At 46.1% G+C, this 14,021-nt stretch overlaps 1 protein-coding gene across 4 annotated transcripts in view; it reads left to right on the top strand.

Moving 5' to 3' along the window:
• Window positions 1–14,021, top strand: part of ARHGEF26 (Rho guanine nucleotide exchange factor 26) — a 144,275-nt gene that overhangs the window by 102,785 nt on the left and 27,469 nt on the right. For all 4 annotated transcript variants that reach the window (XR_010840596.1, XR_010840597.1, XM_067033529.1 and 1 more), the window contains exon 12: window positions 12,559–12,768. Coding sequence is in view for 2 of the 4 variants with exons in the window: in XM_067033529.1 (XP_066889630.1) it covers window positions 12,559–12,768 (210 nt within the window). In the remaining 2 variants the exon portion in view is untranslated. The remainder of the gene's footprint in view (window positions 1–12,558; window positions 12,769–14,021) is intronic.

Here is a 14,021-nt window from a genome sequence, read left to right as displayed (position 1 = left end):
AGTCTTCAGAAGACTTCTTTTTTTAAAAAAAATTATCTATTCACTTTTGGCTGCGTTGGGTCTTCCTTGCTGTGCACGGGCTTTTCTCTCGTTGCGGCGAACAGGGGCTACTCTTCATGGCGGTGCGTGGCTTCTCCTTGCGGTTGTTTTTCTTGTTGTGGAGCATGGGCTTTAGGTGCGCAGGCTTCAGTAGTTGTGGCACGCAGGCTCTAGAGTGCAGGCTCAGTAGTTGTGGCTTGTGGGCTCAGTAGTTGTGACTTGCGGGCTTCAGTAGTTGTGGCTCGTGGGCTCAGTAGTTGTGGCACGTGGGCTCAGTAGTTGTGGCTTGCAGGCTTTCAGTAGTTGTGGCTCACAGGCTCAGTATTTGTGGCTCGCGGGCTCAGTAGTTGTGGTGCATGGGCTCAGTAGTCGTGGCTTGTGGGCTCTAGGCCCACAGGCTTCAGTAGTTGTGGCACACGGGCTCAGCAGTTGTGGCGCACGGGCTTAGTTGCTCCGCGGCATATGGGATCTTCCCGGACCAGGGCTTGAACCCGTGTCCCCTGCATTGGCAAGCGGATTCTTAACCACTGCACCACCAGGGAAGCCCAGAAGACTTCTTGTATCTCACGTGTCAGTCTTGGTTCACAAAACTTGTCCTTATAAAGGAGGCTGGGGAAGCAGCATACGGCAGGGGAATCCGACAGCCAGGGTTGTTTTAGATGAGCCGTGAAGCAGGGGAGAAGGCAGTGGTTTGATACTAGGTCGTTCCAGCCACCCTCTTTGTAGGAAACTCTCTTTTCCACAGAACACCAATTAACACGGGTAGTTTGGAATACAGGAGGAGTGTTTTTTTGGCCACTCTGTGTGGCTTGTGGAATCTTAGTTCCCCAACCAGGTATCGAACCCGTGCCCCGTGCAGTGGAAGCACGGAGTCCTAACCACTGGACCGCCAGAGAGAAGTCCCAAGGACTCTTTAATAAAAGAACAAATACATTGCCTTTGAGATAAATGGGGTTGGGGGGTGGGTTCAGAAAAAGAAGTGACTGGAGGTTTAGAACCCACTTCCCCCTTGGCCGGTATTAGTCCTTCCGCTGTGGTTCATGTGAGTATCTCACTGTAGTGCGTTTTTTCTCCAGTCAGCCATGCCGTACCCTCAGAGCCACCGATCGATTGGCCTGGTCTGGGTGTCAGGCGCAATACCAAAAGAATACAGAAATCTAGTCTCGTCTTGTTATCCTTACCAGTAAATGGAATCGTGTCCTGATTTGTTTCTTTCACTCTTCTCCTGGATTCTGTACCCACAAATGATCAGCCACGGTGTCCTTGGGTACCCCTATAGTTAGATGAGTAGTAACAGTAATAATGACGATAAGAACCTGTATTATTGTGCACTGTAGCGCGCCATTCATTGTACTCAGAGTGTATATGCAATATACCATTGAGTTATCACAGCAACCTAGTATTATTTCCATTTTACAGATGAGGACACTGAGGCAGAGAGAGAGAACGTCTCTTTTCAAGGTCTCTCATCAAAGCCAGGATTCTAATCTGAGTCCTTGACTCTAAAACCTTCTCTCTTAACAATTTACGTCCATTACTTCTCCATTTCATTTTTCTAGAATATTTTCACCTTTCCCCTATCTTGTAATGTTACTGGGAAAAAAATAGCCTAGAAACGTGCACCTTTTCTGTTTGCTTTGATAAACAACTTTTTCAAAGGAAGATTTTGCGAAGTGAATATTTTAATAGTTTTACTGGTCGTGGGAGAAAGTTAGAAGTGGTGCCAAACTGCTTTTGTGAGCTTTTCTCTACCTTGAGCCCACCTCGTGTCAGGGTGTGCGGGTTCCTTCCCGCAGATATTTAAGAAAGGAGCTTTCCACTTCCTGATTCCTAGTTCCATAAATATTGTGTGTATTGACATAACTTGAACTCTGTGACACATTACACATCCTCGGGTTTTAAAAGAAGGATTTTCTGTAATAGAATTCTACCTGATCATTATCAGGAGGGCAGGGATTTAAGTTAGAACTTGCATTTTCCTAAGTAGTTTGAATGCCCGGTAACTTAAAGCGGTGCAGACTCCCTGGAAAGGGTCATGGCCTGATTTGGCCCCATTTTGAGTTTTTCCGTTTGGACAGCTTTCCCACTATAGAAAGCTGAGGCCGCCTGACATTGTCCCTCTGTCTCTGCAGAATAAACTCCTTCCTCGGAAGATTAACGTTGAGTATCTCGGATAAAGAAAAGGCAGTAAGAACTCTGACTCAAAGCACTTTTATTCCTGGAACATAAAACTTGGTTGTTTCTGACCACTTGGGTCAGGTCGTAAGATCAAGATGGAGAGATGAGGTGGGAGAGAAACGAGAGCCCCCTTTCCTTTTCCTGCTTCTCTTTTACTCTCGCCGCCCCACATACCCTTGATCCCCTGACATCGCGAGTAGTAAGAGTATTGTCTCCTCCGCGTCTGGAAGAAGAGTTGATGTTGCCCCGTTCGGTGTCAAAAGCTTCACCAAGTGAGCAGCCCAGTATCGATGTCTGGGGTCCGACAGAACTGCGCTCAGAATCCTGGCCGTGTGACCTTGGGCAAGTCGCCTTTAATCTCTCGGTCTCAGTGTTCTCATCTGTAAAATGGGGATAACAATGTCACCGTCTTCCCGGAACGTCTATGGGAATTAAGTGAGAATCGTGCACACGGAGCTCTTCACACGGTGAATTGTCCCTGCTGAGGGACTGATACCCGCTGCATATCATCATTCTTCCCACTGTTTTGTATCTCCCCAAAGCTTTGGCGCAAATCAGCTTATTGCTCTTCCGCTTCTAGAATAGTTTCTTGTTTTAAAAAAAATGGTTTGAAACCTTAAGCCACTGCTACACAGCTGAAGGTTTGGTGCACTCCAAGGCCAAACCTGGATTATGGCCTCAGGGATAATGACATTTAATGCCGTGCCTCTCCCTTCCCATCCCCCACCAGGAACCCACGTCAGATGGCAAGTGAGTGAGAGAGAACCATTGATCGACCCTTAATCTTTTAGAAGTTGTTGTGAATCATGTGCACGTGTTTGCAGTAGTGATTTTCTAGTAACATCCCTCCTGTCCGATTAGGAGACACTATACCTTTGTGGCTGAGAAAAGTGAATTCAGTATATTTTTCCCGTTATTCAAGGAGGTCAGTGGAGACACACCTGGATTGCAGTGCGCGGATTACTCCCCTAATTGAGTCACGGGCTTCAGAAGCTGCCTCCTTTTTCTTCAGCGCTTGCGTAATTCTGCTTCTGCCAGACAGGCAGCTTCAGTGATGTCAGACAGCCTCTTGGACCTGCCCTTCTCCTCTTTGTCAAGGGCTGTGGGTTCAGGATATCCCGTGACAGCCGGGGAGGCTCCGGGTCGGAGGATCTGGAGATCCGTGGTGACAGGAATGGGGGCTCCCTGGTCCTGTTGTGGATCATTGGCCATCTTTCTTGGCGACAGTGAATCACAACAGATCCTTATTTTACCAACACATGTGACCCTCTTTTCCACTATGTGTTATTTTCTCAACAATGAAATAGGAAGCGCATGTGGTTTTTTTTTTTTTTCTTTCCTTTTGGAAGTCTAGTCTTGAGTCCTTTAAAAGCTGGCTCTGCTGTAAAGTGGTCCTGAGCAATGTATTGATACACCTGAAACTTACATAATAGGAAAAAAAAATCATTAAGAAAATGAATTGACAAAGCACAGACTGGGGTAGAATATTTTCAAATCATACTTGATAAAGGACTTGTATCCAGATTCCATAAAGAATTCTTAAAACTCAAAAGCAAGCCAACGCAATTTTTATTTTATTTTTATTTTTTTACTGCTCAAGTTTTAAGTAAGCAAAAGTTTGAATAGACATTTCAGCCAAGAAGCTCTCCAAATGGCTTTGTATATGCAAAGATGCTCAGCGTCACTAGTCATTAGGGAAATGCAGCTGAAAACCAAAATGAGACACCACTTCACAGCCACTAGGATGACTATTAGGAAAGACAAAGATAGTGTTGGTGGGGATGTAGAGACACTGGAGCCCTGATGCGCTGCTGGTGAGAATGTATGTCAAATGATACGGCCACTTTGGAAAGCGGTCTGGCAGTTTCGTAAAAAGTTAAGCAGTTTACCATATGACCCAGCAATTCCATGCAATGTTCCATCCTAAGAGAAATCTGTTCACGAAGACTTGTAGGTTAATGTTCATACCATGCATGTGGCATGTTTGTTAGTCTTCGGAATTATTTTGAGGAGCTGAGCAAATAAGCCTGTTTGAAATCCGTTTTTGGGTAAACATCATGCCTTGTTTTGCTGGCCGGGGGCCCCTGCCAAATTATGAGTTTCCTGACGCGGGTATTTAGCTCTAATTATGCTTAGTCTGCTCACTCATTTGCAAAGCACCTATTATTCTTAGGCTTTTAACGAAATGCCAGCCAATTTAAAGGCATGCTGTTCTGCAGGAAGATTGGAAATCATCGCTAATAACATTTACTGACTGTCAGCCAGGCATGATAGTAGAAGCTCTACATGCAAAAAGATAATAAATGTATTATCTCATTTAATCCTCCCAGCAATCCTAAGAGATGGGTATTGTTATCCCCAGGTGACGTGTGAGAAAACACAGAGAGGATCGGTAACTTGCTCAAGATCACAAAGCCAGTGAGTGATGGAATTTGGGATTCTTACCAGACATTCTCGATCAATCTGTACTCTTACCTGTTATACTGTACTTTATTACTTTAAAATTGTACATTAGTCTACTAAAGATTTGTTTATTTCTAAAACCGAGATTTAAAATTGAAATCAACTTCAGTCGTGTGAAAACAGTGTTTTAACCTCTTAACTCAAAGTAAACTTCAGCATCATCCAATCTCCTCCATCCTAGAAATGTTGAACTAGGGTATGCTTATTCCAGTTAAGCACAAGATCAAGTGCAGGGATTTAGCAGTCATGTTTTCAGAAGGGGGAAGAGAAACAAGGTGAAATCTGCAGAGGAAGAATTCTTGGACGTGTCTTGAAGAGAAATGGGGAGAACCTCTTTGATTTTATAAAACCCCACGGACTTTTGTGAATCTGCACGCGGGGAAAACGTTACAAATCCCTGAGAGAACAGCAAGAGGGTCTAGGAGAGGATCTTAGAGAACGGCCATCAGAAAGGGTGACTTAGGACTGTTGCAGAAGGCATTCGAAGAGGAAGCTAGAGCTTCAGGATGTCCCAGGCGCTCAACCTCATCAAGTTCTGGGGATGAAGAGTGGTGACATCCGGTCACTGGATTTGGTAGGGCGTTGGGCCGCCATGGCTTTGGAGAGCAGGCTCGCTGGCCTGTGGGCAGAAAACGCAGGCAGCTGCTAGCTCAGGAGACGTTTGTCTTTTGACGAGCAGATCCAAGTAAAGATTTTTTTCAGCACTGGGAAACCGTGTGAATGTCTTAAACAAAGCCTGTGGAAAAGGACCTACCGACTAGGTGAAAAATAAATGTTACTTTTGACGATAGAGCCAGAAAACCTTTAGTGTTTTGCTTTGGATAATCCTTACAAGCATCTTTTCTTGCAAATTTAACTCTTTTACAAAAGGAAGAATTGGAAGTTCTCCTTCCAATCTGTCAGATTTTGGCTCTGAAAGAAAGTTCCAGAACAACGCAAGGTGGAAGGTGAGACAGCTCACAGATAAGGCTGACTTGAGCAGGAGGGTAGGAAAGCTGGTCTTTATAGTCTAACTCTTCTTCTCGTTTTCCCCATCTCCATCTTTGCTTTCATAGTCCCGGTTCCATCCTGGTCATCTAGCCTCTTTCTCATTCCTGGTCATCCTTATTAACGTAAGACGTTTGCTCATAAGGGGTAAGGTGGGAACTCTTGCTATGGTATTTGCATGTGTAAAAGCAACCCCCTGGTCACAAGGCCCCACAGAAAGACCTGTTCCATCACTGCCTCTTTTTCATGACTGTTATGTACCCAGAGCTTGGACCCAAGGAAGTACCCTGGTTTATGGAGTGAGATTAGGAGCCAGCTTTACAAAATTTTTCAGATGTTACTCCAGATGTCCCGATATTATTTGTTGACTAAACCATCAATATTCCACAGATTTGAAATGTCACTTATATCATGTAGTAAATTCTCAGATGTATTTGGGGTCAATTTGTGAAGCCACTGTTCAGTTTTCACTAGTCCATCTGTCAGCTAGTACCTATCAGCCTCAGTCTTTGAATTACTGTAGCTTTAAAATATGTTTTTAATATATGGCTACTTCACTCTCATTTTCTTTCACAGTCTGACTGTTCTTGCATGTTTCTTTTTCTGTATGTTTTAGAATCAGCTTGACTATTCCCCGTCCTTGCTGCCCCCCAAAATCCTGAGATTATTTTCAATGAGATGGTGGTAAAATTATATATTAATTTAGGAAGAATTGATACCTCTTTAATATCAAACTTTTCTATCCATTCAGGCCTTCTTTAAAGCATTTGAAAGCAGTGTTCATATAGGAGAAACGTGTTAAGTTTAATCCTAGATATTTTGTGGGTTTTGTGTCTATTATAAAAAAGATCACTTCTTCCATTATATGTTCTGAGTGTTATTCACTCATATATGGAAAATACATTTATTTACTCGTTTACTTATTTATTTAGCTAGCTGCGCTGGGTCTTAGTTGCGGCCTGCGGGATCTTTTTGTTGTTGTTGTTTTGGCATACGGGATCTAGGATCTAGTTCCCCGACCGGGGATCGAACCCAGGCGCCCTGCATTGGGAGCGTAGAGTCTTAGCCACTGGACCAGCAGAGAAGTCTCAGAAAAGCCTTTTTCTTTTTAACCCAGCCACTTGAGTGAATTCACTCTTACCTTATAATATATTTTCAGTCAATGATGTTATATGCAAATAATCAGTTGTTTATAGCGCCAAAAAAATTCCATTGCCCAAGAGTCCCTTCACCTGTACCCTCAGGCATCCACGGACACGTGGTATGATGACAGTCTTCACATCTATGCATTTATTATTAAAATTTTTTTTACCTTGAATTGCAAAATATATCAAACATACAGAAAATTATCAAACACTAACATGCCTATCATCCGTGTTTAACAGATATAAATTTTTTGCTATGTCACCGTCAGATCTCTTCTTTTTAAACAAAAGCCCTGATATAATACTGCAGGTGTACTTAAAGCCTCTTCATCATCACCCCTTCTTCCTCCCCCTCCTTTCCAGAGTAAGTCCTGAGTGGAGCTGGGTGCCTGTCTCCCTGCACTCACTACTGAGTATGTACATACGCAGCTTTGGTATTCTAAAAATGTATGTATGTCGTAGGCAGTTGTAAATACTGTCCTGATTTTAAAGTAATAAATATATGCCCACTATGAAAAGTTCCCACCTTTATAGAAATCTGTGGGAGAGAAAGTTCAAAGTGCTCTGTAATAATCACTTGGAGAAATCTACTGTTGGGACTTCCCTGGTGGCACAGTTAAGAATCTTCCCCGCCTGGGTTCCAGCCCTGGTCTGGGAAGATCCCACATGCCGCGGAGCAGCTAAGCCCGTGCGCCACAACTACTGAGCCTGCGCTCTAGAGCCCGTGAGCCACAACTACTGAGCCTGCGATCCACAACTACTGAGCCCACGTGCCACAACTACTGAAGCCCGCGCGCCTAGAGCCCGTGCTCTGCAGCAAGGGAAGCCACCGCAATGAGAAGCCCGCGCACCGCAACAGAGAGTAGCCCCCGCTCGCCGCAACTAGAGAAAGCCTGCGCGCAGCAACGAAGACCCAGAGCGGCCAAAAATAAACAAATAAATTAATTAATTAAAAAAAAAAGAAATCCACTATTCACAAAAAGGTGTGTCAGTTTTCAGCCCATGCTGTTAGGTAGCATGTAGTAGAACCGAACACCACTGAGCTGCTTAACAAAAGAACGCCTTCCAAGGGAAGAATGATTGAGGTACTTATTTACCACCATATCCTGTTCTCTACTGAGAGTTTTTTATCTTGTTAAGAAAAGAAAGGGATCTCAGCAGAGGTTACTAGGACTTGAAGAGGGTTTCGACAGGGAGACCCATCATTGTTTATGCCACAGAGCAACAGGCTTGTGTAGATTTGATCGCTGCGGCCTGATAGGAGCCTCTGCTCGCACAAAGCTGCGCTTGTTTCGTGAGCAGCTGGCAAACTTGGAGCCCGTCTAAGACAATCAGAGGAAGTCTACATATAAACTGCTCCGTGCGAGGAAAGGTGGTTTTTCCATCTGCCTTTTTCCGAGGAGTTTAACTTCCTAATTGCACGATCCAGATTGTTTCAGAGACTGTGTAAACCATATGTTTGTTAAACGGAAGAAACAAACATGGGGAAGTCTGATTAGCGTCAGCTTCCCTAGGAAAGGAGCATCTTCCCCAGCCCAGCTGAGCTGGCTTTGTACTTACTGGGCCCAGTAGGTGGGTCGGCAGAGGAGGAAATGGTGCTGTCAACGGCTGCATCTGACTGTGGCTTTGTTCGTCTTCCTTCTGCTGAAGCCCGTAGTTTAACAGTTATCCTTCTGCATTAGCATCAGAGAGACAGTGGGTGCTGGCTGACGTGAGGAGAATGAATTTCACTCAGCATTTAGCAGATTTAGAGAGGGGAAAATATTATCCGGAACCTTTATGAGATTAAGTGTGTGAGCGTGTGTGTGTGTGTGAGAGAGAGCACAAACGCTAGCGAGTTTTTATTCCATTGGGTTTGAATAATAGCTGACAAGCATGAATCAACTTACTTGTCTACTGTTAAATCACGTTTTTGATATGACATTCATTAAAGGAGTAGTGAAGAAGTTGTGGACATGATGTGTATCACACAATGAAGATGTTTGCAGGTCTAGACGAAATAATGATTTTGGGTGACTGCTACTGAATCAGTTAAAAAAAAAAAAAAAGCAAACTTGTTTCCTGCATCCTGTTTTGGATACAGAAGGCAAAACAGTGGGAAAGTTCTGTGTCCGGGTGCATTCGGTGACCCAGATGTGCAGGTGTGTAGACACGGATACCTTGGGGTGAACTCACGTGGCTACAAATAAAGTGGCTGCTCTTTATCCTCCCAGCTGGACACCTGAGAGAACCACAGGTATAAACTGGATCAAACGGCCACCCTTGGTCTTAATGGCGTTGTAGTTGTCATGGCTTGAGAGAACAATTAAAAGAACATTCTATTAACTTGTCTACTTCTTCTGTCTCTAATTACTCCCCCGAAGACAAAGCTTCAACACATCGATGAAACAACAGTAGCTGGTATTGTTTGTATTGGGGCAAACACTGGGTGAAATATGAACTCTGAAAATTAAGAGGGAAAAAGAGACTTAACTAGTTTTTTCATATTTGTTTACATTAGTTTCCTGTGAACTCTTCATCTTGAATTCTACCGGGGACTACCCAGTGAGCAAAGCCACTTGATGCTGAAGACGTTTTGGAACTTGAGTCATCTTGAACGATGGCTTTATAGCATGTAGATTCCTTTGGGAATGCAAAGAATACCTTAGCAATGTCATTATTTAGGGCACGGCCGACATACCCCGTGTGCGCAACAGTAAGGAGCTTGGATTTCTCTGTCTGAAGCAGGATTATTTTTAACTGGAAATGGGCGTCTTTAACTCAAAGGTCGTCTTTTTAAACTCGTGAGTTGGACCAAAAGAGGAACTCAGAGGTGCAGAGAGAGGACAGTAACAAGCAAGTCCTTGTTCATCTTGTTTTCTTTCTCTTGTTCTTGATGTTGTTGTTGAGGTTTTGCTCTTGTCTTTATTTTTTACTTTTTGGTTTTATCCTGAGTCCTGGGTTTTACTACATCTGTGTCTGAGCTATGTAGACGGTATTAGAAGCTTCCCTTGCTGTATGGTCAGGCCACTGAGGATGGCTGTTCTCTGTACACGCCCTGCTGGAGCAGCGCCACCTACACCTCACTCAGGGGAACGTGCTTGCCCCCCGCCCCAGCTGGTGATTGTTCTGATCGTCAGGCCAGAACGATTCCACCTGCTACTTTATTAAAGAGAAACATCTACCCTCGTGATGATCGTTAACCTGAGGCCCTGTGAGGGATGTGCCCCAGCTGCTGGTCTCCCTGGTAACTGATAAGCCCCCCTGGCGTCACTTCCGCCTATAGATGGTAGCCTCCCTCTCCCCCCGCCCCGAGCAGTGAAGACTGCTTGCTGCCCCGTCCCGCCTGCTGTCTGCAGCGCAGGGCGCAGAGGCCTCGGACGGGTGAGATCCCCTCTCCGATAAACCCCTGATGTCTCGGTCGCTGTCTCCGCGCTCTTTCTTCGGTCTCGAGGCTGGGCAGCTACGAGGCTCGTAGGCCCGTGGGGTGCAGCCTGACACCAGTTTTGCCCAAAATCGACTGCTCTGTTTCTGGTAGACACGGTCTTTTAAAAGGAGAACGTTGTTTGTTTGTAAAGTGTATCACCCTGCTTCCTCCTTTTATAAAAATGATGCGACCTTGGGTGAGCCTCATTTTGATACGAGAAATATTGTATATATTCTGAGTACGGTTGTGCTGGTCCGTCGGCCGTCTCGGGGAGAAGCCTTGGAGGTGACCTTGCCGCGTGAGCTTTCGGTTAATACAGGTGATCACCCTAGCGCCAGACAGACTTGATCAGAAGGCGGTATTTTGCTTTTATAGGTGATACAACCGCGTTTGCCGGTTTCGGAGGGGGAAGGATCTATCAAACTACATTTTAAAAATGATTATAAAGTTTTTAAAGGAGAGTTACAGAGAGTGGTTGACAGGCAGATGCCCACCCCCGGATGAAAATCTTTCTAAGAAATCTTGAACGAAATGGCCTGTTGTGACATTCCTAGTGTAATTAGGCACAAGGAATGTTTTGATCTCTTGGCTCTCCTGAGTTCACACACTTGCATTTATTATTAAGTCAGGTAATTCTCCAGTATGGTTCCTAGAATACATTAAAATGTATTGCACGGTCACCCACTTACTCAGCAGTTATTATCGAGCTCTGCCGTGTTCAGCTGAGAGTACAGATAGAGAACAGAGGGGCGGTGTGTGTGACCCGAGTTGGGACTTGCCGAGGAAATGCGTGTGTGTGCAAGGAGCGAATGTTAAGGGGGTATCAAGAAGTTCAAGCTGGATAAGTGAATAAGCACGCATGAGAGGACATGAAGGGTTTAAGGATGCAGGGAAAGGTGGTGGCGTGGGTGGGTTGCAGGCATGGTGGGTTAAACTTGTTGAGGTGGGCGACTAGAAGAGGTGAGTCGAAGAGATGGGCGAGGCCGGTCAGACAGAGGTGTTTGGCGTTGGGGTCGCAGAGAGGTTGCAGTGGGTGGTAGTGACGGGGTTGATGGTTGAAGGGGAAGTCAGGGAGCTGAGAGGCTGGGGTCATGGAAGGACTGCCACGTGGAAATTCAAGAAAGCAGTGTTGGAGAGGGGCAGTGAGCCGGCAACTAAACGCGTGCGTGAAGACGAGGCGCGATCCAGGGGCCTGGAGACGACCGCGACGATGAGATAAGAGACTGACGGCATGGGCAGCAAAGCTGGGGGCCTTCCGGGAGGAGGAAGCGATCGTCGTCCAGGAGTAATGAGACTCAAGCAGGCAGACAGCCTTCAGAGGAGGCTGTGCTCTCTAGAAGAGCCGAGGCAAGAAGGTAAGGGGAGAGTTCAGAGAAGGGGCTGAGGATTTAGAAGATTTTGCTGGCTTCCCCAAATGAGGTGCATTTCCAGAGGATGCGGTGGAACGCTTCAGCCGAGGGGCCGAGGGAGGTGAGGCCCGATTAGGCACGCTCACAGCACTGTGCAGGTGAGAGTGCGTCCAGGGCAATGAAGTAGACCAGGAGGTCTCGGGCGTAAGCAGGGACAGAGGGCGTGGCAGGATCAGTCCTGCTGGTTTCTGAACGGGTGGTGAGGCCACACGTGTTAGAGAGAAGGATGGGTTGGGCGTCTTGCCAGAAGCAAGCAGACCTCTGGGGCTGTTCTTCCCTCCTGTGCCTGGTGGTTTGGAGGCTGCGAGTGCAGCTTCGCTACCCAGAGTGTGAGTAGGTTTGGGACGACCTCTGTCCTGCAGGTGGGGGTAAGGCTGGGGAAGTATAGCTGTTCAAGCCTTACCATGATGCATGCGTGTCTCACTTGTTGCAAGGAAATGCCAGGAAAATGTAAAATAAAACCTAGAGGGTTTAATAATTGGGTTTTTTTTTCCATTTTTATTGGAGTAGAGTTGATTTATAATGTTGTGTTAGTTTCAGATGCACAGCAAAGGGAATCAGTTATACATGTACCTATATCCACTCTTTTTTTAGATTCTTTTCTCATATAGGCCATTACAGAAAATTGAGTAGAGTCCCCTGTGCTACACAGTAGGTGCTAATAATTGTTTTTAATATTGCTTTTATATGTAAGATACAATTTAGCATACTACAGAAAAATAGTAATTAACAGGTTTAATTTTGGAGGGTTATATTGACTCGTAATCGGTAGATTAATTCAGACTCCAATTCCTATTTTAAAATAAGTCATTCTCTCCCTGTCCTCCTTCCCTCCCCTGCCACCTTCCCCCAAAATGTGATCTGAAAACCGATAATGTCACAGTCTCATCCACTGAATTTCTGATATGTTCTTTTCCCCTCTTCCTTACAGTGAAGAAAGTTACAATGTCAACGATTATTCCTTAAGAGATCAGCTGCTGGTGGAGTCCTGTGACAGTGAAGAGCTTAATTCTTCTCCAGGGAAGAACAGTTCCACGGCGCTTTATTCCAGACAGAACTCTGCGAGTCACCTGTTTACGCTGACAGTCCTTAGTAACCACGTGAACGAGAAAGTGGAGATGCTGCTGGGAGCTGAGACTCAGTGAGTATGTGCGAGGAGAGGGTTTCAGAATATCTGCTGTCCGTCCTCCCTACCTAATTACCCTTGGTCCACAGACTCCCTAAAAGCAGCAAACGCTCCCTACTATTTATTTTTTTAATTGATTACCTGTTATGCAGCAGGCATAGGTCTGGGTCCTTTATACAGATGCTCGTCTTCTCACGGTGATCTTCTCGGTGTCCTGAGAGATCGATACTGATATTTTCATCCCCATGACTCCTGACGGATGTGTTGTGCTTTAGGTGGTGTGCTTTCATATTTACGGAGTGTTTTAAAAATCATTTTATTCTAATCATTGATAAAATTATGACCCAGGAGCCCTAGGAATATGACCTAACTGGTCGTTTGATCCTAGGCCCTGAGTTTTCTTAGCTACTGAAATTGAAGCCATTTTGTATCGCCTACCTTCGACCAGGCAGCAGAAAGACCAGTGATTTCTGTCAAAAGAGATACTCAGTTTGGGGAAATATGTCTGTTGCAGGAAGGGCAACCCCTTCCAGGGCCTGAGAAAACGCGTTCTCGTCTAACGCTTGGAAATGAGTTGTCCGGGGAGACATGCGTACTGACAAAGCAGGAGACTTTATTGGGAAGGGGCGCCCGGGCGGAGAGCAGGAGGCTGAGGGGATGCAGGAGGACGGCTGTGCCGCGTGGCTCTGCGTCTCGGGTTTGATGGTGACGGGGTGAGTTTCTGGGTTGTCTCCGGCCGCTCACCCTGCTTGCTGCCCACATCTGACCTGACACGGGGTCCTCCCTGGGGGTTCTCGCATCTCTCAGCCAAGAGGGATCCAGCGTGACCGTTTCTGGGAGGTTGGCGCGCGTTGTGGGCCGGCGTCTCCTCCCTCCTTTCGGCCCCTCCCGAATCCTCCTGGTGAGTTTTCCACGGCAGCCGCGCGTCCTTAGTAGGACCTCCTGTTGTGAGACACCTCATGGAAGTGGTTATCGTCGTGCCTGGCCAAGGGGGGCAGTTTCGATCAACGGTTCCCTAACATGTGGACGGTCCCTCTTTCCCATCCAGCGTTTATGCAGAGGCAGAAGCCATCCTTTTTGTTTGTTTTTTTGCAGTACGCGGGCCTCTCACTGTTGTGGCCTCTCCCGTTGCGGAGCGCAGGCTCCGGACGCGCAGGCTCAGCGGCCACGGCTCACGGGCCCAGCCGCTCCGCGGCATGTGGGATCCTCCCGGACCGGGGCACGAACCCGTGTCCCCTGCATTGGTAGGAGGATTCTTAACCACTGTG

Source organism: Kogia breviceps, chromosome 5, assembly GCF_026419965.1.
Source record: "Kogia breviceps isolate mKogBre1 chromosome 5, mKogBre1 haplotype 1, whole genome shotgun sequence".
NCBI classification, from domain to species: domain Eukaryota; kingdom Metazoa; phylum Chordata; class Mammalia; order Artiodactyla; family Physeteridae; genus Kogia; species Kogia breviceps.
Note: the sequence above shows the minus strand (reverse complement) of the source record. Positions and strands in the feature narration are given on the sequence as shown.